The 25,798-nt window shown below is 39.3% G+C and overlaps 1 protein-coding gene across 5 annotated transcripts in view; it reads right to left on the bottom strand.

Moving 5' to 3' along the window:
- Positions 1–2,480: 2,480 nt before the first annotated feature.
- HMG20A (high mobility group 20A) overlaps positions 2,481–25,798 on the bottom strand; it is a 38,972-nt gene continuing 15,654 nt past the window's right edge. For 4 of the 5 annotated variants that reach the window (XM_085070967.1, XM_085070966.1, XM_085070965.1 and 1 more), the window contains exons 3-11: positions 20,016–20,108; positions 17,789–17,936; positions 16,235–16,450; positions 14,000–14,132; positions 13,594–13,625; positions 9,381–9,456; positions 8,326–8,541; positions 7,550–7,693; positions 2,481–5,234 (exon numbers count right to left, since the gene is read on the bottom strand). In XM_085070967.1, coding sequence (XP_084927093.1) covers positions 7,557–7,693; positions 8,326–8,541; positions 9,381–9,456; positions 13,594–13,625; positions 14,000–14,132; positions 16,235–16,450; positions 17,789–17,936; positions 20,016–20,104 — 1,047 coding nt within the window. In that variant the 5' untranslated portion in view covers positions 20,105–20,108 and the 3' untranslated portion in view covers positions 2,481–5,234; positions 7,550–7,556. The remainder of the gene's footprint in view (positions 5,235–7,549; positions 7,694–8,325; positions 8,542–9,380; positions 9,457–13,593; positions 13,626–13,999; positions 14,133–16,234; positions 16,451–17,788; positions 17,937–20,015; positions 20,109–25,798) is intronic. The other variant, XM_085070969.1, reaches the window with a different exon arrangement.

The following is a 25,798-nucleotide window of genomic DNA, read 5'->3' as shown; positions in this document are numbered from 1 at the left end:
ACCAACTTAAGAGAACTGAAATCTTTGGAGGACAATGTCAACACTCTCCATAACCAATTCTTAAACCCAAGGAATACAGCCTGTGTACTGCTGCATGTACAACATTCATGCTAAAAGCACCGCAGTCCTTTCTGGGAAAGGCATTAGATTAATTTTCCAGAGCTTTTCACACTCCTGGACTCAGCTATCCTGCTGGCCTGAACTTTTGATAAACTTCCTGCATTTCTGCCTCCAGCCCAAACAGTTTACTTCTCTTGCTCCAATATTAAAGAAACAGAAACAACGTGGGCAGGAATTTAAAGTGTCATTGAGGAAAACAAACTTCCTCCGAGAAGAATCAAAATACTGATACAGTTGTTAACATCCATTTTGAAGGGTGAGGGGTTGAAAGAGTGCATTTATAGGCCTTGAATTTCAGCTGGGGATTTCTTTGCAGGTGTCCTGGGCTTAAGCAGTATTTCAAATAAATTAGATGAGGGAATTCTCTCTTGATTAACACTAGAACAGATTTAATAAAACCAGAACTGCCGATATGAGATAGAAAGAGAAATCCCACTGGGCTATTGCTTCAAAACAAAAACTAGAACTCTCTCTCTGATTTCCAGTCAGGTATTCAGTTGATGTAACATTGTTCTACTCAATTCAAGGAAACCAGATGGTATCCAGCAGCCAAGGATTTGGATAGGCAGAACTCTTTATATGTTAAGTTTTTAGAATCCAAATTTATAAACAAAAAAATCAGATGGACTTCAATGCACAGACGTATTTCTAGGGAAAAGTGAGAATGCTTTTCACCTTCCAGAGCATGTGTGATCATTCAGTAAACAGAATATTTAACGACTTTAAAGAGGAACCATTTCATCAACAGGAAGAGACAGCAGACCTTTAGAATTACATCCTAGAATAACCTGCATTTTTGTATCTTCAGACACACAAACCATTAGTGTTTCCACAGTAAATGGCAAAAACCAAACTCCCACAGCATAAGAATTACAGGTTTATTAATAAAACCCATAAATCACTTTGTATAAATGCTATGCCTTGTATTACATAATGGTTGTGGATACTTTACCACACCCCAAAATGGTATAGTTCATACAAAATCCAGAGATTAAGATGGCAAATCATGAATCTATTAAAAAAATAAAAGTTAAAGCTTAAAAAACCTCAATACTATGAGCAATGAAGAAGAAAGCAGCAAAACCCTGCAAGAAAAAAGAAGAAAGATTCTATGGTCAAAGCAAAGGAGAGGCATCAGTGTACTCCTGACTCTGAAGGATTCAACTGAAATGAAGCAGAAGGTTAAAAAGGCCCAAATTCAGATTCCAAATGAATCCACATTCCACATTATCAACAGGAACCTGCCTGAGCAAAGAGGAAGTGATCTCTTCCTCTTAAGAGCCCAAAGCCCTCAGATCCCCCAACTTCCCTTAGATGACAATTAATCATCAGTCCAATTGACCAGCTGCAGAGTAAACAGGGGGAACAAACAGGAACAAACAGCAGAAGTATTACATTACATTGTCTCAAATTGAGCATGATTTACCACCATCTGCTCCTGGTGCCACAAACACGACCACAGGTTAGAAAGGAATTAGGTTTTTCTCTTGTTATGAACTCACTGCTGTTTTGCTCTTACTTTTTCCTCCGGGTGTGCACCTGTCTTGCTGTTCCTGTCTCCAACCCCAAACCAGCCAGTGTCACAAGGCAGCTAATTCTTATATGCAAGTTTTCCTTCTATTCTTTCTACTTTTAATATCTTTACCATTTCATAATTCATGTTTTGAAAAAATCTCCAAAGCATGCTTAATCTAAATAAAGTGTGTCCCAGCAAGAAGATAGTACCAAGCCTGTTGGTATAGACAGACCAGGCATTAATGTGGCAACCAAAATACTGAGATGTGACCACAAAAGTAACATAAAGACATGGCTGCTCACAGCTCTGTCACCTCAGAAAAAACACCAGTGCAGGCAGAAGTCATCCAAACTCCTCCACAGAGCACCTACACCAAGTACAAATGTCACAAGGCTACAGTTTGGCTCCATTCTCAGCCAGCAGGAGCGAAAAGACAGGATAAAAACCTAGCTGGGGAGAAGAAAACCAAATAGGGAGCAATGGTTATGATACAGAAGGTACTTAAAGAAAATAACTATGATGTTGGGAAATGAGGGAGGATAAAGGAAGACAAGGACACAAAAAAAGGGCTGAGTGAGAGATATGACATTTTTAAAGTTATTGAAGCTGGGGGAGAGCCCTGCCAACCATTAGCTAAAACCAAAGAACTCTGAAGCTTTCATCACTAGATGTAATAACCTAAGTTCCTTCAGGTTTTTCAGAGGAAGACACTTAGGATGGAGAGGAGGAAGAGGCACATTATTTCCTTTCAAAGGTTAATGTGGAGTTGCCAAAATCTCTGACAAAAGATCAATGTAGCAATAGTTCTTTCATGAAAATGCAGTTAAAATTGAATCAGAATGGATTCAATGTTGGACAATTTTAATTAAGCAAGTGTCAAACAAGCACATCAACTTCTTTAAAACAAAGGAGCTCCAAAGTTTAATTACAAAAACATTGTACAGAAAACTTGGCATCTAAACAATTCCAAACACATTAATCCAGCAAATGGATTCTGCTCTCATATCTTTCTCTTAACATTTCTTTAAGTGACAAAAGCATTTTATTCCGCTCTTCTCCTTGACACCCACTTCATTTTTTTTTTCTTCAGTCAACACTGAAAACTGTAAACTGAAGTGACACTCTGAAAACACTGGAAAGACAAAATCCATTTTTATAGGGTTAATCAACATAAATAAGAAGCTTCTTAATGAGACAAAACATCATCTGTCACATCATCAGTGAGCAAGAACTCAGTCTTCCCCCGTATGCTTCAAGATTGCTTAATCCATCTCGCCTCCTTCCTTGTGGGAAAAAGCAAGAGATTTTTCAGCCCCCAGCTAATAATATCACCTTAAATTTCCTACCCCACAACACTTGCATGCTTCTCAGCAGAGATGGATGAGCAGTATCCATGAGCAGATTTCTGTAAGCAGGGCAGCCTGCAGCCACCTGACCTTACTCATGGATTGGCTATGTTACAGCCTGGAATTGCATCCTACATTACATGGAATTTCTGGAGTCTTTATGGGATACAACTCCAAGTATTAGGTAGGATGCCACAGACAGAATTTCAAGATATCAATTTTGGCTATGCAGTACATTTTGGCCACTTCAACAGAGAGTCAAACATCACCAGTTACAAAAAAACAAGACATACAGGAGATGAAGGTGTAGATACTTCTTCTGGAGACATAACCAACCTGTAGGATTTACAACATTCATTACAGAACCCCCTAAAAAAGTTCATGGCAGCATCTGCTGATCTCATCTATACTGAGAGTGGAAGTCAACGCAGCAAACTGAGGTTCCTTTGTGTGAAGTATTGAAAGCAAAACAGATAACAAGAAAAAGGAGTTTCCTCCCCAAAGGAAGACTTGATTTACATGGAAACCCTTGCTACTCAGCCACAGCAATAATCCCAGGAGTAAACTGAGACCTGGCATACAAGGTGCTGACCTGGAGATGGCTCCAGTCCAGCATGAAGTCCGTGTGTACAGTGCAGGAAAAGAAACTGCTTTTTAATCTTCAAAATGTTTGTGTCACAGATACATTAAAGTGATGCTGACAGCAACACACTCCAGTAACAAAAGCAACCTCCAAATAATAAACAGGGAATCTTAAAAGATGTCTTAAGCAGGAACAAAGAGATTGTCTTGTGGGAGCAAGAGCATTTCAACCACCCCCATAAAGCCCAGAGAGGTCCAACAAGTGCTGAGCCAAAGTCAGAATCAACAATTTGACAGGAACCAAAGGGCAGTAAAAGTTTTGCATAAGCCAGTGCAGACAGTGGGTGCCTTCAGCTCTGACAGGAGGTGTGGTGTAGCTCAGCAAGATCACAGACTCAATGCAAGTGAAAGGCCACTTAGGTCACCTGGAATATAAAATGCTGAATGCTATGGGCTCCGTGGGCAGTACTTGAACTGTACAAAAGGTGAGAGCACAAACAAGCTGTAATGCAGAATTCTCTGGGCTGCTATGTGGACCTAGCTGCTAATAACCCTCTCTGCTCTAATAATTCATGCAAAAACACATGTGCTGCTTCCAGACATATTGCTTCCCAGCACAGCAATTTCAGGAGGGCAGGGGAGAAAAAAAAATGCCATCCCCATGCCCATTTCTCTTTTTAGAGAAAACTGCTTTCCCCGTGAGATCACTCTCTCAAAAACAAGGCAATGATATTAAATTAGACTGAACAACATATCCGAGGAAGGGCAAGCTTTGTGGGTTTAGTCTAAAACAAAGATCCCCATTTTCCCTGCTGAGAAGAACTAACATTTCACTTTCTATCTTGATTTCCACTGATCTTTATGATAGTAAAATGCTCCAGCAAACATTTTCAAGAGACAACAGGAGACCTTCACAGAAGAACAGGATGCTATGTGCAAGACAGGCGCTTGAAGAGAGGGGGAGAGAGGAGGTCTGCCTCATAGGAGAATCGAGTCACAAAGCATCAACCACAGCCAGTCTCTAGCAGGGAGCAAATTCACATTGTAAGAATTGCAGGCTAACACAGAAAGCGCAGGATTCTGCTTAAGAAAAGTTCCTATAAACATTGCAGGAGGCATAAGACAAGACAGTGCACCAAGGAAGGCTCCCTGTTAGAGCAGAGAACACAAGCGCTGCTATCCAGTACTGCAAGAATCAGGGAACAAGATCAAAAGAAGAAAACTGAAGTGAAGGAAGGTAACCCCACAGGATAAACATGAAACAAAATAAAAGACACTAGAAGACATTAGGCAATATAACACATCAAAGTTATTACTACAACATTTACGCTGACTCCATTTCACAAGCTGAGATTTCATCTCCACAGCCAGCCAGTCCACAGAACGCAGGCACCCTCACACCCAGCAAAATCCATAAAAAAAATGTAGATTGCACAAAAGTTGCATGCTCTTAAATGTTCACACAGAGGACAGTTCCAAATGTTTAGTGGGTGGTGTCCGTGGCTTCTTAAGATCTCTTAATGCATTGATCTGTTTGTCTCCCTGACAAAACACACAGGCAGGGCCCAGGACAAACCTGCCAGCCTGCCTCCCACCCCAGTCTTTCCCTCATGGCTTCTTATTCCACACTGGCCAAAACATTTTTGTAAAGCTTCCCCGGGTCACGAGACCTGCAGACGAAACAGAAAAATAAGGGTTAGATGACTACAATCTGCCGGGACTAAACAGGCACCGTGACATGATTTTTTGGATGTTTGATCTGAAAACACAATGTTAATCTGAAAATACAATGTTAAGTATAGCAAAGCAGCCTCTACAGACAGAACTAAACTGAGTTGCTGTTTCCACTCAGTGCTAAGTAGCAAAACCTTTCCTCTTCTTCCCATATACTGTTTGCACAAAGAAACCATGCAGTACGGAAATCCCAAAATATCCACAAGTATAGTCAAAGAGCCCCTAAACACAACGTAGTAAGCCACCAAAAACCACTTCAGATCTGTGAAAGAGCTGTTTTCAGGAGCATCATAATCCAATTTTCCATGGTATTGATTTGTAATGTGTCTCAACCTCCAACAGACCACTTGGTTGATAGAGATTACATTCAGAATTAATATACTTCATATGCACATTAACAAAGGGACATTGATGATGACAGTTTGTTGATACAGTTTATCATGTGCCAACTGAACCTTTGTATCCAAAGCTTCCTTGTTTTCTAGGGAATCTCTAACATTTTCTAGGTTTGCATCCAACAAAACCCAACCTTCCTCCTTCCAAAATTTTATCACAAAACATAATCATTGCCAACTGAAAGCCAGTGTAATTAACAGTCCCATTAATTACTTGATCATTATATTCAGTTACATGTGTGTCATTATACAGTGAAACTATGCGATTATTAATCACATTTTTAAGTGATTCACACTGTTTTATGGCTGAAAGAGGGAAGGCATTGGTGGGAAAAGGAAAGAAGGGAAACGAGTAATATTTCTCAAATAGAGGGTAGAAGCAAGAATCTTGAAGCAAGAATTACTTCTTCCAAATCAATTACAGCCAAATTCAGTTTATCCAAGAAAACAGTATTTGGATGTTTAGGAACACAAATTGTCCATCCTTTAATAAAGATGAAGCCACATGGCAAGAGAACAAGAGAATGAAAGTCTAGATTTTAGTATCTTTTAATATGATTCTTCTGGCAAGGTGCTTAAAGGACGAATATCCATTTCAGGGCTTAGTACACCCTTCTAATAACTGATAGATGAGAAACTGCTTTCCCCCTCAGCCATTCTGTAAAACCTCCCCTCCCCCAATTCTCTTTCAGAGCCTGAGAACTAATTGAAAACAGTATACGAAAATGAGGAGGTTGATGAGCTGCTGAAAAATCCCAGACCTGGATCGACAAGCTGTTCCCTTCACAAATAGCAGCAGTAAAGGCACTTCTTTATTCTGCTGGGAGCTCAGTCATCTCTTAGAACTACAGTCCGTTCCATCTGGCTACCCTCCGGAAGGACAATGATCTCCCAGCTAAAGCCACACTATAATGGGAAATGTGTAATTAACTGTTCTACACAGTATCACAAAAGGTCAGAATAGGAAAGGATGAAAAGCCCTGTCTTCATATTTGCAGATGGCACAAGGCAGCTTTATTTGCATTTCTAAACACTATTCAAGACATGTACAGTAGATCTCTACATAATAAATGCCTAAAGAATGCAGGTATGTACTTTGTTAAAACAGAAATAGGCAAACTCCTCATGGCTGCCTAGTGCTGTGCATCATGGGGAAGTGGGGGAGTGAGAGGTGTGGGAAATGCAAAGCAGCACAGTAATGCAGAAAGACTGGTATTTACTTCTTTGTTAATTTGTTTTTCTACTCTGTTCTCTATTACAGTTTTCTAAGCTGTTAAACAGCAGCAAAAATACAGAATCATGAGCTCAATAATAATCTATGCACAAGCCACATAAACATTAGTCTCAGCAAATGCTATATATAGCTTAAACCATACCTTAGTGTTTCATTTACATGTAAACCTTCATAATCAGAAGAGCCTGACTACAGGTGCTACAGAGCAGAGGTAGTTATAAGATATTTTCAGTTTATAAGAGTTGAATTCACCTGTAACCTCTTGAGACAAACAGAATCTCCCTGTGGCCATCAGTTTCTACAATAACTGCTGAAATTTTCAGATTTACTTGACTCAAGAAAGGAACCTTCTTCTAAATTAGTCACCCTGTTACCATTCTGTCAGAACTCTTACCTTATACAAATACAAAAAGATTGTGGAGCTAAGGGGAATTTCAGAACCCTTTAATGCCGTGAACACTTTCAACACAATTTGACTTTCATTAAGACAACCTGCTCCTGCAGCTTTGAGGAAGAAACCTTTTTGATTGTACAATATGGTGATCAGCACATGAATCGGCATCAGAGCAGGTGCCAGAGGTACAGAGCAGACACCAAAAGCAGCCTGGGAAGGAACACTTACCTCGTCACTAACGCTCCAGCCTGTTCACCACGTCCCGCACCGTGGCAATGAGGTTCTCATTCTCCTGTGGGTTGGCCAGGATAATACTGTGCAGTCTGTTCATGTAGGAATCAATAGTTTCCATCGTGGGGGTTTCCCCACTACCTACAGTTTACACAGCAAAATAAGCCACAAGGTATTCTGATGACCACAGCAATTCCTAGAAGTTAACACTATGCTAAGGGTAATTTGTGCCAATACACAAACTACTATAGGAGATGATTTTGCGATGCACTACCTCTTGTGACAGATTCTGCAAAACAATGTCCTCCTAACTCCACCAAGTGAGTAGTTCCAAGGATATCAGGACTAATGAAGCATGGCTCTCTTTGATTTGGGTCTCATAGTTGATTATAACAAACTCTTTCAGCTGTGCATTCATAGAATCTAAGTGGATTCCCTGGCAGCTGACAATACAGACACAGCCTTTATTTTAATCAAGGAACTTGCAGGTCCTGTCTATTTTATTTAGTAACATTTTCATAAAACAAGTGAAGGAGAGCCAGGACTGAATATGCGTCTCACTTTATTAGGAAGAGTAAGAGCAATAAGAAAATAAATGTCATGTTGAAATAAAGCACTGAATCGACACTTCCCCGTGCGCACATTTTAATATTTCACTATCCAATGCAACAAAAGCTCAGAAACAGCCAAGCGCACAGAACTACAACAGCAGGAGGGGTGTTCTAAGCTCACAACATCATATAAACATGAGCAGTTACATGTAACAGTCTCACCTGGCAGTGGGACTCCAGCAAAGCTGCTGGTGAGTGCCTGGCGCAGGGTCTCGAGGTGCTGCTGCAGCACTGTGTTGCGGCTCCTCTCCTGGATCACATCCACCTCCAGTTTCTCCACGGCCGTGCGCATGCTCTCCACGTGCTTCTGCAGGGCAGCATTCCTCTCCTCAAACTCCATGTTGGATTTGCGTAGCTGCCGCAGCTCCGCTTCACGCGCTGAGAACATCAACCCATTCCCAGAGAGTCAAAAAACTGCTAAAAACAGAACTAGGACTGCTAGGCAGTGAGGCTGAATGTTCTGGAGTGCACAACTGGTCACTACAAATGGTGCAGTTTAGGTTTAGAGATAAAAAGCATCACATCATGGAGTGACAATAGCACCGACAGTACCACTTAAATAGAGTTAATTCCTAGAGAAAGGAACAAATCAGAAAAGATTCAAAGAATCAGAATGGAAGAGAATGGGGAAATTGGTCAGGGAAGAAGACTGCAGGACTGATTTCAAATGCATTCAGAATGACAAAGCTTATCAGCAGTGTTAAGAATCCTACAAACAAGACACCAGTTACAAAAATAATTTTCTATTGACCACAAAAAATATCTGAATCTGAGTTCTGTTCAGTCAAGAAAGTCTTCAGGAAATCTGGCAAAAAAATACTCAACTCTTGAGACATATAGTTATGAAAACCAGAGTAACAGAAAATATATCAGTGTAATCTTCCATATATGGAGGGGGACATAAAATACTGCTAACCATCCTGAATCATCATCATGCTACATCTTAGGTATTTCTTAGTCCTATGGAACACTATATACAGCTTAAACTGGCTGGAATAAACATCAGAAACATTCTCAAAAAAGGCTATTTTGGGAAGACAATGCCAGGAAAAACTGCTTTTCAGCCATTGTGTATATACAGAGGAGAGGTAACAGCAGAAAAGCCAAGTCATTACTTGAGCTGAGATGGCAGAGTGCAAGGACTCTTCAGCTGGACAGCATTTGTCAAGAACTTTGAAAAAGCAAGGAGGAAAGGGTCCTGCAAAAGTTTAACTCACCTTTACTGTGATTCAGGAACTCTTCTGTGAAGATTGGAATATCAAAGACAGATCTCTCCTTTGTATCCGCTTCTTTCTACAAAAGAAAGAGCAATAACACAGCTAAACAGTTTGTTTTCAGGAGTTCATTTAACTGTTTTGATCATGAAAATAAAAGGCCAAGAAGACCAAAACCTGAGGCAGCTAAAAGGCTGTATGGATCCAAGACACTTCCAGCTCCTACCAAGAAAGACCGAATGATGTATTTTAGCTTTTCAAGATGTAGGTTTAATCAAATGCCATCATTAAGAAATAACATATACTAAAATATACTCTTTCACCCTAATGACATTATACATAAGAATTATTCAATTTTGAAGACTATCTGAATGCATTTATATTTTCCACCATTGACCAACTGACACATTTTGAAATAGTCTTTATAGGAATATCAACAAACAGGAGATAGGAATATTCTTTATAGGAATATCAACAGAATGAACAAAATGCACAGTAAGTTTCATGGTTCTTGATCTTTCACCACCAAAGTAAAAAAGAAAAAAAACACTTTCAAGTCAGGAAATGCTCTACAACTTAGTTAAAAAACTGTACAAAACACTATTTGACTCAAGGCAAAAACACTCTACTATAACACACTTCAGTCACCACTTCTAAATCAACAAGAATTAATGCTTGTTTTAGCACCTGAATCATTATGGACAAAGCCAATGCAAATTTGGGTTGATAAACTGCAGCAAGTACAATCAACCTGTAACTTAACAGAGAAAAAAAGCCAAGCAGGAAAGAGTGTCTGTGGAGAACAAAAGCTTTTCAAAACTCAAACACCATGGTTGAAAATGAGTCACAAACTCATCATCCAGAATTGCAGTGTTACACAACTGGTGTCCTCCAGGAGCCAACCTCAGCACTTAACAGCTGATAAGGGAATTCTGGCCCCTGAGGTCAGAATATCACATTGGTGTCTGCTTCACAGAGGGGCTACATGGGGTGGCCTGAATGCCATTTGACAGTCAACCAACAAGACCAGATGGAACTACAGCTGCTCTGTCTTTAACTAAGGAGACACTCAACTGATTGCTTTTAAAGATAAGCTGCCTTTTACTGTCTGGCACAATTACAGCTGAGGATCTCTGTATTTACTGAGTGAGAACTCAAACCTCACTTGGCCTGAATCAACTGAAGACACACTAGAAACAGGCAAGGCTGGAGGGGAAGGGTAATAAACCTTCCCAGCTCTGTGAGGCACAGTAGGGCTTTTCTTGGGGTTCATGATTACACGTGCTTTTCACTGAAGTTTTTGCACGTGCTGCTATCCTGAAAATGTCTCAAGAATATATTTAGAATGAAGTCACACACAGAAGTGTGAATAATGCATTAATTTTTTATCTGAATACTCCCAAGATGGCTAGGAATTAATTCCACCCCAAAATCTAGGATCTCAACATTAATGTGCACTAAGAAATGTTGACAGTTATGAAGCTTGGTTAGAACACATCCATCTTAAACATTCTAATTCATGCTCTCTATTGCTACCTGTGTGCAAAGAGCCACTGGCCTGAATCATCACTGGCTCCTAGAGAATAGAGGGTGGAGAAGTACTGCAAAGAGAAGAAGGTATTCTCTTTACAGCTCTAGGATACAGGTTCTTCAGCTAAAACCTAAAAAATATTAAAGCCTTTAGAAGTAACTGTTCAGCTTCCAACAGGCAACCAAGAAATTTTTCTAAGCAGGAGAGTGCTCATTAAAACCATCAGCACTCTACCATTACAAAACACATTACCCAGCACATAAAAGATCCTCGAGAACCCTGAAGTACTTAAGTCACTCTGAGGTTCACTGAAGATTAAAATCATAAGGCTTTGATTACCTCCTATTGAAAAGGCCCCAGTCTGTTAAGATCGAGTATCAGTTAGTCATCCCTCAAGCCAAAAGAAAATTAAATTGTTTCTATCATTTGCCTTTAATAAGATTGAGATTCAAGAGTCAACAATCTCATCTGGTTATTAAAAGTGAGGCTGAACTTTGAAGATGCTGCAACAAATCAGACTTGAAGTTCATAGAGACTTGGTGAAGTATGGTAATGAGATAGCTGAGATTTCAGGGGGTTTAAGCTCACTCTTCCTACTATGGTCAGGCTGCAGACAATGGAAAGAACAGATACAATAAATATACTACTACATTAAATGTTCTCAGAGCAGGTACCACCAGGCAACCCCTGCTTGCCTCAACCCGTGTGCATACATCTTTGAAAGCTTTCCAGTGACAAGTGTAATAGTGCATCATGGCAGACCTACTTGGAATCAAGCAGCTTGAGGAAATAAACAATAACAGAACAACGGAGAACAGTTATCCAGGGGTTTAGTCACTGCTGATGACAATAGCTGCAGTGTACATTGCTATATGTCATATTTATGAAATTAGAATTTGGAGGAAGAAAAATGTTCTATTTCATGCCCATAGATGAGCTCATGGCACAGTGTGTGCATGTTTTTCAAGGCAATATCTATTAAAAGTTCTCTCTTGTCCTTTAGTTATATTTTATTATAATTAGTATTTGAATTGCCCATCACAAAACTCTTTAGAGGTCATCTCTATATACAATATTTAAAATTACTTCAACACCAACTCACAGATATTAAATCATGAACAGTGAAGTAGAACAAGGTAAAGTAAAAAAAGGTTTCTTTGACCTTATTTTCTTATATTCTCTCAAGAAATAATTTCATCAGCTTGTACCTACTAAGCACAAACACAGCAACAAAAATGAGGTGGATAGAAGAAAGCAAAACAAAAAACTTTAGTCTCACTTCTATGATCAGCTTGAGTATATACTTCTAAAAGCAATCTAAGTTCTTGCTGCTTATTCCCTGCCTATACAGGATTATAATACTTGACTTCCCTGCACAAAAGATGTGAAAGCACATCAGGTGATAAGCATGTGGGATTTTATAAATATAAAGGTGAAAAACATCAAGTAGTCAAAGGCACCGTTTCAGAGTAGGATGTCTAACTGACAGGTTGATGTTCAGCTGTATCTAATGAAGCTTAAAAGTCCTACAAGGTGAGGAGGACTCCTTTTTAACTGCATTTATGATGTGAAAGATCAGCAATGATAGCTTGATTTAGAAAGGTAAGAGGTAAGACTCCAAATTTGTGGTTTGCTGCCTGTATAATTTAAATGTTATGTAACAGTCACAGTAAACCTTGAAGTCTTCAGTTTTGCACAATTAAAGATAAACTTGGATTCACTGACTGTAGAACCAGAAAGCTCTGGGACCATGTACTTCTAAAGGATAATCTCCCTGCAAGCACTTCTTTAGGAGTTAATAAAAGGCATATAAAAAACATGCTACCAAAACATTTTCCAGAAAGTGAATCTTACTTTCCTTCAAGTAGACAAGACCAGTAGTTGCCTCTCAGCAGTGCTCAGCCTTGTCACTATTGTAATGAACACATAAGAAGCCAACTGGATTGCTTTCCCAAGGCAAAAAACCTCACAAAGAAAAACAGATCTTTCAGAAAGCCCTGCTGCTTACAAGTGAAGAGGCTGTGTATAAACAAGATTTTTCATTGCTCTTTGTTTGCAATTTATTGGCAACCATGAAAGAAGCTCTGTGGCCCTAGGTAATACAACTTGGAGAAAGCTGCAGCATTTCAAGGAGAGGGAGAGAGACCATAGTCAGCCAGGACACAAGATTTGTGTACTTGATGAGCTCTATCTCCAGACATTATCACTGTTTTCCAATATTTACATATGCATAGGGAGAGGGGAGGGCAGGAGGAGATTTAAGCCAGAGATTTTCAAATTATTTGGTTGCTTTACCCGTTTTCTTCTCAAGGAAGCCACAAGCATTTGTGTTGCCACAGAAAATCAGTACCTGGAAACAGCCACCTAAAGGTGCTACTTGGCAGGTTTATTCAGGTCTCACATGATTTTTAAATTCTGAACACTGCATTACAAAAAAGACCTATGTTTTAAGTGTACCCTATGCTCCACTTCATCTTAGATCATTTGTACTTGCCAAAGACTCAAATTTAGTTTTCATCACACTAATGAGTGTAAGAATATCAAGTTGTTTCCAAAGTTTCAAAACCTGCATTACGAAGACAAAGAATTCACACCCAAGTCCTGATAAACTAGGTTTTGACTTCACTAATGTTTTTTCACCTGAAAATCTACCCATTGATGTAAGAGTAGAATGAAGAGGTTTACCTCATGATCATGTGCTGGCTGTCTTGCTCCATCTGAAAAAGAAAACAAACAAGAAATCACTCAAAATAACCAAAATTTAAGAAAACAAGAACCAAAGAATTAAAGCAGTTACACAACCATAATTACACAACAATTTTAGACAGAATTGTGCAGACTAGTAAGTCACAGAGAAGCTGTGTCTAACTTTGATGTTCTTAATGCACATCCTCCAACACTATCTAGATACAGTTAAATTCACATAAATCTAATTCCCTTTACACACAGCTCATGTAAATGCCATAGAAAGAACACATTCACATTTTAACAAGCCTTTAAATCAAAGGCTTTAAAGGAGTGTCAGGCTACATGACTGGCTGGCAGTCTTCTATTGTTCTAGCTAGGCACATATTTTTGTCCCATTCAATACCTTGTCTGTGTGATTTGCCTTTTTGTCTGTCCTGTGCTTTCCTGCTGAAGACTTTGTAGGCTTCAGTCTTCTGGTACTGCTCCAGCTCCCGCATGTAACGCTCCTTATCTCTATCTGCTTCATCAAGGTATCGCTGAAATAAAAAAGTCCAAGAGTTTCAGGGAGTTTCCTCCCCTTCGGGAGGAAGGGAAGAAAAACAACTTGTCAGATGAAGTGCTGATCCATTTCACCTATGCAAACAGGAAAGGAGTGAAGAGACAATGAGATGCAAAGACATAAAATCCCTGGATTAAATTACTGTATTCTGGTGTCTCATTTTCTCTGTCTTTTTGATTCAAATAACTGTTCTGTTAACTTTTTTTTTTTTAGGTGTACGAGCAACTTGCTACCGAGCTTCTCTACTCAGCTGAATGTTACCCACACATTCCAGACCAAACTTTAGAATTCCTGTTGTGTGGCCAGGTTTAAGTGCTACCAAACAATAACATCTTATCAGATGATGCTTTATGGTTCAGACCTGTAACAGTGGGGTTCCAAATACACTCTTGTTTTCATGCCCCACAGACAAAAAGCACCACCACACACTTGGCACATCTGAGGGGTGAACAAAACATCATGGCTATTGCAAAGAACAGCATAAAGATAAAAGAGCCTGGTTTTAATTGATATAATCTACCTGCATTTTGGTTAATAGAAACCTTTTTTTTTATTAGCCTGAAGTTATTTCACACATCTACATGACAGAATGAGCTCAGCTGGAGAATTCTTTAGGGGAACTGATAAACTGAAAAACATTTAATGAATGGTCACAGTGCTTACTAATGGGATCCTTTCAAGAAGCAAGTTGCCCTCCCCATTTTTTCTTCAAATGAGTTTAAAATTCATGTAAAATTCCCATAAGAAAGATGTATGTAAGAATTAAATCAGAGTGAACCTTAGTCACCTGGTATTTTCTTAAAGTCATCACAACAATACATATACATTATGAATTCCATGCATACGCAACATGGTTTTGACCCTGCTGATGACAGTGTTAACATTCTGGACTGGGGTATCAATTTGGTGATGCTGGGTTAGCACTGCTTCTGGACATGTTATTTGTCTGCAAGATATTAATTCTTCTTTTCCATCTCCAGCAATGTGTTGCTGAAAGGGCACAGCAGTCTTACTTTGACCTGCTCTAAGTCAGAAACTTACAGCTTTACCCAAAGACAGATTCCCTGGGGATTTAAAAAGCACCATACAGAATAGAGATTTGAACTCAATTTCCTTTTTCCTAGGTTAAAACTCTGCCTCAGACATGATAAGAATATGTTAAAATGCAGAGGACAGAGGGGCAGAATGTCTTTTTCCCTTCTCTCCCAGTAGACATTTTGATCAGGAGTATCCTCCACAAGACATCCTCCTCCGTGGCTGTAAATTTCCAACCTTACATAACACCAATCCTGACTTTTCTCTAAGCAACATCATTCTCACTATCCCAGTTACCAAATCAACTGCTTTGCCTTGCCTCACATCTTCCATTACGGTTAAATCACAGTGCCTATGCACCATTTTATATCATCTCTAAGTCGTACTCTACAAGCGTAATAAAAAACAACAAAAGGAAATCTTGGTTTTTAGCATCATCCCATTTTTCATTTTACCCTTAAAGTATTTTTCAAAGTTCGAATATCAAGATTAAATTCATATGAGAGCATTCAGTTGCACCGTGATTTAAAAACTGCTTTAAAATCTCCAACTGGCAATTAAGTGTGGACAGTAAGACACCCATTAGCAGTTAACCCATTAACAAGGTCCACTCCAGAAGGCCCTAAAAAATCAGCCCAAACATGGCCTTGAGCTTTATTCACTTCTCAGATAGTGCAGAAGGCCACAGGAGTCCCAATTAGGAGACATCACATCCCAATACTTTGGCATTACATGTCTCAGCTGTATCTGCACAGAGCAGAGTTAAATCCAGATGGATCACACAAACTGTGGGATGTCTCATTAGAGCAATCCCCCCATTCTGAATGTACTCTTGCATTACCTAGAGGATACTGTTCTCCTCAAGTCACACCTGGAGAAGATGCTATGGTCCTATGAGGGTTCATCATCTGAACCTGTGCCCCCTTATTTTGAAATACCCTCCTGAACACAATTTCCACCAAAGCCTGTACTACCTTCCTCAGTAAACAACATTCCCATTGAACAGTAATCATATCCAACAAGGACAAGGGAGTGTAATGGTACCCGTTTCTCCTCAGGAGGCAGCTTACTCCACTCGTTGCCCAGCATCCTGGTGATCTCTGGGAAAGGGACTTCCGGCCTCTTCGCCCGCAGCTGCTCCCTACGCTCATTCATGAAGCGCACATACCCTGTCAGGGGGGATTTGGGGGCATTGCTGTCCCTAAGGGGTTTCTTCCTCTTTCTCCCTTTGGCCCAGCCTCCTCGTTTGGTTCTTTGCTGCTGCAAAATGAAAACAGAAGACAATTCAGACTCAGTGAAAAGAACCACCTCTGGAAGGAATAAACAAATTTCATCAGGAGTACATTGCTGTAATACATCCTCTCCATTGATGCAGGTTTCAAACCTTACTTTAGAGCTATCCTGACTTTTGTCTAAACAAAGCCAAACAAGTCTCATTGTGAAAAGCTGATTACAGTTTCTCCTGGTCCACAGGGACAACCAAATAGCATTGGCATCAACTTCTGATTGTAAAATGACAAAGACTCATAATCCACAACATGATCATCTTAACTAATGCAACTGCAAATATTTTTTTTTGTTACTTGTTTGCTTGTTTTTAGTTATTCTCACTCTCACATACCCTTCCCTCCAAGTCATTCACTTCAATGGACTTTTTGGAGAGATTTTGTGTATTAGTTAATAATTGATAACTAGTTATTTTGCAACTTCCAGATCTTTCTCCTTCATGCACAATGTGCCCAAAATCTGAGTGTAAGGACAGTATACAGGCTTTTCTACCCTCATCTGTTCAGTAGATTATCTTTCCCACTAATCACCTCCAATGGAGCAACAAACAAACTCCAAAGGAGAGAATACTGTAAGATTTGCCTGGGGCACACTGTGAGTTCACAAGAATAACATCATTATCACTCATCCTCTTGGCTTCTTACTACTTCTACAGCAATCTCTGGACAACACTGTTTTCTAACGCTACGTACAAACAACTATTTTCAGTACTTCTAATCTTTCCCCAGATCACAATGTTCCTGCCATCATGTTACTTTTAACTTCCCCCCTGGAATTTTATTACTTAATTTAAAAAGGACCTCACAGCTGAAACAAACCACAATGAGGAATATCAAATGCATCTATCAGAAAAAAAAAAAAAACAAAACCACTTCCTTGTCAAAATTCAGGTCCTTCATGATTTAGTCACCAAAAATCAGTGTTGGATGGTACACAGGGTATAGCCTAAAGCAGTAAAAGCATAATGGTTTTAAAAACATCAATTACTACCAGAACAGTACAATGGTCTCACTTTGGTGGCTCACAAGAGAGGAAATAAGTAGTAGCAGTTGAACATTCAGTCCTGAATGAAGCACCAGCCTGTGGGCCCCTCTCTGGCTGACTGAGACCCTGCACATTCCAACCGCCAGCTTTCCTTGGCTATCTGTGTGCAGCTGTGCAGCACAGGAGACAATCAGGGAATCAGAAGATGAAAAAGGCAAACGGATAAAAATTTGTGATGCTATAAAAAAAAATCCGAGCAGGTAAGACAAACTGTAAGGACAAAATTCCATGCCTTTGCTTCATTGAAAAGTTACTATTTCATCTCACCTCCTCCTCAGGCTTCTGCTCAGTGGCTTCAGCAGCATTAGAAGACTCATTTTGCAGCTGCTGAGCCTGTGACAAGTCCTCCACCAAATCTGGATTATTCACAGGCTGTGAAGTTCCACCACTGAATGAACTCTCCGAATTAGCTAATCTAAAAACGCACAGAAGAGGAGAACAAAAAATTTCATCATCATTCCTAAATCACTTCCACCCTAATCTTCTAAAACATGCAAAAATGTTGCAAATATATTCATTCTCACACGAACAAGAAAAAAAGGAATTTAAAAGTGATTTTTGAAGCACTGGCTATTCCGTTTAGGCAACCACTATAACTACTACAGTTCCTATGGACTTTCAGACCCAGTTTGATTTTTAAAGTAGTATTTTGTCTCATTTTTAGTGAAGTATTTGATGACACAAACTTTAAGCCAAGCATATGTTTGGATCAGAAACCAGAGAGCATGAATCTACCCTTCTTCAAAAATACCATAAGGAATTTGAAATTAAAAGGTTCATCATCAACCATGATACACCTTTCTGGATGTGTTTAATATATTTCTCTACAAATACATTTAAAGGTTTGTGGTTGTGTATGATCTTGGATTGAACTTCATTCCACACAATCTCCTGTTCATACATGTGGTTATTTAAACACAAACATTACTAGCACCCAACAGGCTTTAGAATGCCCATTATTTAACTTCACTGCAAGACCTGTATCAATCTACCTTACTCCAAAAAAGGGCAAGATGTCTGAAGGCAAAAAAGAAGAGTGAGCATGCAGAAATACTTCTGAAGGTAGACTGAAAGTAATGAACACACATTTTGGGGCAACAACCCCCTGGACATTCTCAGCACTGTGCTCAGTATGCAAATTAATATGAGATTTTTTGACTTGTTTCAGATTCTAAACCCTTCTTGAGGCTAATGATTACTTGGCCTTATCCAGTTACATTAATGAAAATTCCTTTAACAGCAGGGTATGCTTCAAGTCTCCTTTGCTCATTTATTCCAGTCTAAAGAAACTCATGTCTATGGTAAATTTTAAATATTCAAAATAACTGTTCCTACTGATGCAGAATACAGCTATAAAAATTTGATATATATTAACAGAATTGTTTGAATGCCCATGGGAATATCTGTCTTCAGAGAGAACAGCATATTTTCATCACTCACTACAATCAGTAATTGTGACATAGTTACAGGTAAATTCACATCGGCTGGGGAGATCCACACCTGACTTTGAGATACCAGATTGAGTTCATATTACTGACAATTAGAGAGGGAGCAAGGGAATAAAGCAGACACCCCCCAATAAGTTAATTATATTTGGTATGTGTCAGAAAGAACAGGAACAACACAGCTCTGCATTCACTGTTATGGTTTGAAGAGGATTTCAGTTTTCCTCTCCAGTTCCCCTTAGCAGAGAAGCTCTCTAAACTACACCTACAGGAAAGACTTCCATGGGGCATAGGCATTTGCAGCAAACACTGATAAAAGCTCAGCCAAAACATTAATGTCCCTTAAACACAAGCCTAATTTGAACATGAACCTAATCTGGCACCAACAAGTTCTAAGTCCCAGATAAGTAAATCCAAATTCAGACCCATTTGAAGTAAAAGTGTCCACATCCATTTTTACAGGGCTTTACCTGACTGCAAAGTCTCCATTTTACTGCTTGGTGCTTTGCAAAACAGAAAACAAGCTTTAATTATCATAACACAGCAAGAATTCCAAGTATTCTTAAAAGAAAACTTCTTTTGGCATTGTGATTTTAAGAGACCATTGCTGCAGTTTGTAAAAGCAGAGTCAGTCTGACAAAAGCAAGACATCAGTCTCAATGGTTTTCAGAGATCAGTAATGAACAGTCTATCTTTAATCGAAATAATTTACTTAGCAGGGACCACTATGGCAAACAGATACATCCTCCCTCTTTGTCCCTACAATGTCACTTGTCTTAAGACTAAAATCCTAGGGATTTACCATTTAAAGGTAAGAGATACTAAAGAACAGTTTGTGACCACTTCCATCAGGTCAGAAGAGTTCTGGTTTCTCCTAAACACAGTCCTGTGATGATCTATCAAAGCCAAGGAAACATTGCAAGATTGAATTTTGTCAGGCATTTCTGTTTTTAAAAATTACTTAGAATATCCTCCTCCCACTGAAACAATCTCCCTGACAAGTACAGAGATAGTATCTACCAGGTGAAGGCGAAAAAGGAGTTGCTTACCCCGTTACATTAATTTCACTACCTTCCTTGGATCCATCCTCTTCTGTAAAAAGGGGAGGAAGACTGGAGCCAGCTACCAAGTTCTCCATACCTCTGGGGAACAAAAATAAAGGTAAAAAAGGTTAGGGTAACTATATCATTGTTTCCCTTCAGCAGCACTTCAGTTCCAACATAATAACACACCACAATGTTTTTACCCCATGAACCAATTGGCCAGTCTGGTATAGGATAGATCCTGTGGGCAGCTGTGCTTAAGGTCAGAGAACAAAGACCATAAATGATGCTTCAATTCAGAGTTTCCACTTTAACTGAGCCCTGTGCCAATTCAAGAGTGTTGCTGGAAATCACTGCAGTTCTATTTTATCTCTCAAGACAAACCTTCATTCAACATACTCAGCACACAGGTAGGTAGATCCTGCTCTTCCAGTCCACCTGCCTGATTATTGTTCACTGTGCACCCTCCCCAGGGGTTTGTGTTGACCCCAGAAGAAAACTATAACCAAGTTCCCCCTGAAGTTTCAAATTAAGATGGTACTAATAATTCCTTGTCCAGATTTTCCCAATTAATCTATGTGTGCAGTAAAGTGCAATTGCTAAGCAAGAGAACACGCCTATTGAGAGTATTTTACCTTCAGTCCCATAGAACAGTTACTGAAACAAGTGGTTAAGCACTATATATTTCTCATTTAATACAAACTGCCCACAAGTTAGAATCAGTTCCATTTGTAACCTTGTGGCCTGTCATGGAATTTAGCAGGAGAGATGAAATCCAAAGCTCAATTAATTTATTTATCCCCTTCCTTACTAAAATATAAAACTGTTGTATCTTAGTGAAAAAAAAAACCAAACAAAACCAAAAAGCTTTAACAAACTCACTCTACGATTATGAGCTGCCATTTTGAAGTGCCACATTAAGTTCCTGTTCCTCCAATTTAGGAGTCACCTTTGATGAGCAGCAGATATTCAACTTGATTACTGCTATCGCTTTCAGCCAGTACACTTGGGCTTTGGGCCTCAAGGGACTGAGGAGAGCTATCATCTTGTACTGCTTTCTCCTGGATTGGTGTGCTTTCCACTCAGCACTGAAATCCACATGATCTGAGACATAAAATCCTGCTCCATGTTTTTAATATTTTATGTGTTTTCCACATCCCACCCCAGTTCCAAAGGCAGAGGTTTTCTACAGACAAGTCACTGCTTCTCGCATCTGATAAGATTTTGCAGACCTCTGTCACAACTACTACATGGATGATATTCACCCTTTTCTCTTCTGCTTTTCCAGCTGCTGAGATCCTTAGACCATCCTTAAGAATTCCATCACCCTGACTCCTTATCTAGAAAAGCTAAGCAGACTACTTCTAGGTGGTACAGACACTGATCTCCAGCAGAGGAACACCCTTACTCATGTATAGGAAAGGTTCAACCAGGAGTGAAGAAATCGAATTCCTGCTCTGCCATTACAAGCCAGGGGTTGAGTTACAGTTTTGGGGGTCAGCCTCAGAGCTGTGGCAGAGCTGGAGACCAGCAAAGGCCTTCCAAGATGCTCAGGGATTTAGAGCACCCCACCTGATAAGGAATGGTGGGGAAACCAGGCTTGCTCAGTCTGGCAGAGGGGGCCAAGGGCCAATTAACAGAGCCTAAAGCGACTGGATGGCAGTGGCAGAGATGACAGAACCAAATTCTCCCCAGTTATGTTTGCTTTGCAGGTACAGGCTGGACATCAGGAGGTGCTCCCAGAGAGGTGGCAATGGAGGCTATGCTGGCAGATTTTGAATGCTAAAAGCTGTAAATGATCTAAACTAGTGTTGGCAATAGTCCTGCTCTGAGTGGGAGGATGGACTAAGATGACCTCCCTCCAGATGTTCCTTCCAAGCAACATCTGCAGTTCTATGAATCAGAACTCCACATTATGTTTTTTTTTTCCAAATACTAGCATCTCTGACAGGAAAAGGAAGACAATACAAATAATATAATGCTGTTAGGAAAAGTAGTGAGATACTCTGGTGAAACAAACAGTTTCTTAATGCCCAAAGAAGGCAGAACAAACAATACTTTCTCACACATAGAAAAGAATCTACATCAAGGCTGGGATTTCATGTATCACAAGAAATCTGAAAATTCAACTGATTTGAAAATTGAGCTCTCCACTGATGTCCACAAAGCTGTTTAAGCACAGCTTCTAAAGATACAACATAAATCACTTAATACAGTTATCAAGTAAGAAAGAAATGAAGTTCTGCTTTATGTTACACAGTACTCATTTTGTCAGTCAAAAATCCTAAATTAGGATTTTCAAAAAAGGAAGCTTAAGCAATTATGCCCATTGTGACCTTCCCAGTAGGTCCTGATCTGTCTGCTCACATCTGGCCCAAGCTCACTTTCAAACTGCAGGAAGGCAGCTGGACACCAACCTTAACAACATATAAACAGAACACAAACACAGGAAGCTGGGAGAACATACACTTTTTTTTTAAATTTAACACACATGTTTTAGATAGTAACTCTTTCAGATGATACTGATCCACATCCTAAAGAAAAAGTAACATCAGTGAATTTACAATGGTTTCTAATGAGTTCCAGAGACCAAGAAAATAAACCAGTTCCCCTAAAGCTCACTGAGAGCAGATGGGAACCTGCACAAGGCTTTCAGTCCCATTTCTCAGGGATAACCTTTGTTCCAGTCACTGTCCACTATAGTTTCAACCCCACTGCAGAGCTACATGTTTATTGAAACACATTTAACTAAATTCAAGGCAAAGGAAACAACAGACACTTAGTTTTCTAATGCCTCACACATATCCCACCCTGTTTTCATTTTTTAACTATGTCTACTCTTAATGCCAAAACAAGACTGAAACTGCAGTTAAACTCTAAACCCTTACAGCACTACAATTCAATGCAAGGGAGCATCTCCTCCAAATAAAACTAATTCAAACTGGAGCAGCTCTGAGTTCCCTGTACTGCTTCACTACTGGCTGTGTTGATCAAGAAAGCAACCAGCCAAGCAGGAACAGAGAGACTGATTTATTCATTAACAGCAGTGTTTGATAAGATTTCAAAGGTTCAACTAACACACACATTAACATTAGTTAAATCCTTCTATGAGCCTAGAGAAGATCCTACAATATCAAAATTGTGACTTAATTTATCTCTCTCTTTCCTTCTCTTCCCTCATCTATCATGACTTGATACAGAAAGTGGACAACAACATTTTGTAACTTTCAGTTTAAATTTTTCAGCTGGATGCTTTGATTGCATGCCATGAGAGATCATACTTACATGGTACAGAATTACTCAGGAAATGAAAAAAAACTTTTACAGCATAAGTGCTACTACACACACCAATACACACAGAAGGATCAAAAAGTGGGTAATTTAACACCATTCAAAACCAGAATATGGTTTAATAAAAAGTTTCTTAATTTCTTCTCACATTACCTTTTGTAGGCCATGATATATAATTATTATTCTGGTAGTAAAGTTGCTGAGTTAAATTTTGGGCAAACTGAAAGCTACCATATGATCAAATTTATATTCAGATTTGTACAGCAGAGAGGAAAATTTAAAAGCAGATAGCTTTAAAATCAGGGTGGGAACAAATCCATGACTGGAGCTGGACAGAATGACTGACATTACTATGGCTGCTCTGCTAATAGAACTACTATGGGCAGCACATGTAAGGACATGATAAAAGTTCAAGGGCCTTTTATACATGCCATAAATAAAGGGTAAAATTTGCCACAGTCAAATTTTCTTCAAAGAATCAGAAACAGCAAAAGCCATTTAAAAGTACTCAAAATTTTATCTAGCAGACCACCCCAGCATAGCACACCTGCCTTTTATTTGCCAGGAGCCACCTCAAGGCAGAGCAGTGCATGTTCATGGCCACACAGTCCCAAAACAAACACCCACCACTGGGCACCCCTGTCCTATGCCTCACCCCAGGTGAAGTCTCTTCCAGAGCCTAAGCAAAGCAATTACTGCACTGCTTACATAAAACCGAACTGCTTTACTTGTGGACAGTCATTCACAGCATTAATGACATGAGATTTGGCTCTACAGTGTCTGCACAGGTCTGGCCATGGAATAAGTCACTGTCAAATGCAGACTGACTTCCTTCTCATCCCAAGGCCAGGTGGTATTAAGATGCCCCTGAACACTGCGAAAAGGGCTAACAGCCTTTAATAATGTGGTCTTTTCAATGATTACATTGCAACAGATAATCTCAAAGAAAAAGAAAAAAAATCAATTATTAAACTCTTTAGCCATCCAGTTACCAGGTGAGATTACAAATACATATTATTTATTACAGTTAAGCATATTTAAATATGAAGTCAGCATCAGAAATCCAGCTTACAGGCTGATTATAAAACACTGCAGGAGTTCCGATTACCTCATCGCCAGCTCTAGTTTTAGAAACGTTACTGCTGAGTGGAGAAATTTTCTCCTGAAGTCTCTCATCCCCATTTGCCAGAGTAAATAAGCCCAACCTTTACCATGCAGAGGATAACAGACTTATAAAAAAACATAATCTACTATGTCACAGAAGAGCCACAGTATTCCTCACCTCAGCATCAGAATCCAAGCACTTCATGACACAATCTAAATTCAGATGACTTATTGAGAGAAAAACCCACAGGACCATCACTTCCTCTGCCTTTCCACATGTAGCCAGAACATCAGAAACACAACCGAAGTAAGCCCATCTCCTAGTAAAACCACAATGCTTTTGGAGCTGTCAGAGGAAGTCCAGATTCCCTCTGACATAGCATTTTCTTCCATCAAGCTGGAGTAGAAGCATGTTATCCAACATACTTCACTGCAAAAAAATCAGATTTGACTTTTTCCCTACAGGCAACTCATTAGACAAAGGTCTTTGTGACTAGGAAAATTGCAAGCTCAACCTAATGGGACGAAGGTTTTTCTGTCAAACCAGAAAATATATACCAGAGAACAGCCAACTGCTTTTATTTTTACTTCCTGCCAGCAAAAACAAAGAAACACTTCAGACCAAAACAGACTTGCAGGAAAAAATTCCAGAGTTCCACTGTATTTTCAAGCAACTTATGGAAAGAAGGGAAAGATGTAAAGCTTCAGTTTAGTTGGGTCTTCGCAGCAAACACCAACAAAGTTATTCATACTCTGACCTTAGAAACAGCTTTCAAACATCTGCAAAAATATATTTTAAAAACACAAGTGTTCAATTCTGCATTCTACTGTTATTTATACAAAAGCTTTAGGATGAGGCACATACAAGACATCTCTCATTTATATATGTAAAACCTTGCTGTTCTCTGGAATTAAGGCCCACAGGAAACGTATTTACTCAACTCTCCAGATAAAGGCAGGAACAGCTCTGCATTGATTCTCTCCCTTCAAATACATGAAAAAAATTTTACATTAGCAATAAATCAACTCTTTAGATCACTTCAGCGAAAACAAACCCCCACAATGAGATGACTGCACAAATAACTGTGCTATAGACCCCTGGATAGCTAAAAGCAGTAAGTGGTTCCTTCTGGTACCCAGAGAGAAGGCTTTGCTCTCTAGCCCTGCAGGTATTACATACCTTTGGATTAGGATTGCTCATTTCACTCTGAATTAACTGTTCATGATAGCATCAGTTGCCATTTAAACTAATACCATTAACAAATACTATTCTGAAAATTAACTTAATTCTCATGTTGCAGACCTCCCACAAGAAAATATAAACCCTTCAGATCACAAAAAATAAGACTCAAATCTTCAAAATTTTTTATTTTTCATTAATCACTCCAGCTAAT

Source organism: Lichenostomus cassidix, chromosome 10, assembly GCF_008360975.1.
Source record: "Lichenostomus cassidix isolate B80296 chromosome 10, HeHo_3.0, whole genome shotgun sequence".
In the NCBI taxonomy this organism is placed as follows: Eukaryota; Metazoa; Chordata; class Aves; order Passeriformes; family Meliphagidae; genus Lichenostomus; species Lichenostomus cassidix.
The sequence above is the reverse complement of the archived record's forward strand: the minus strand, read 5'-3'. Positions and strand labels throughout refer to the sequence as shown.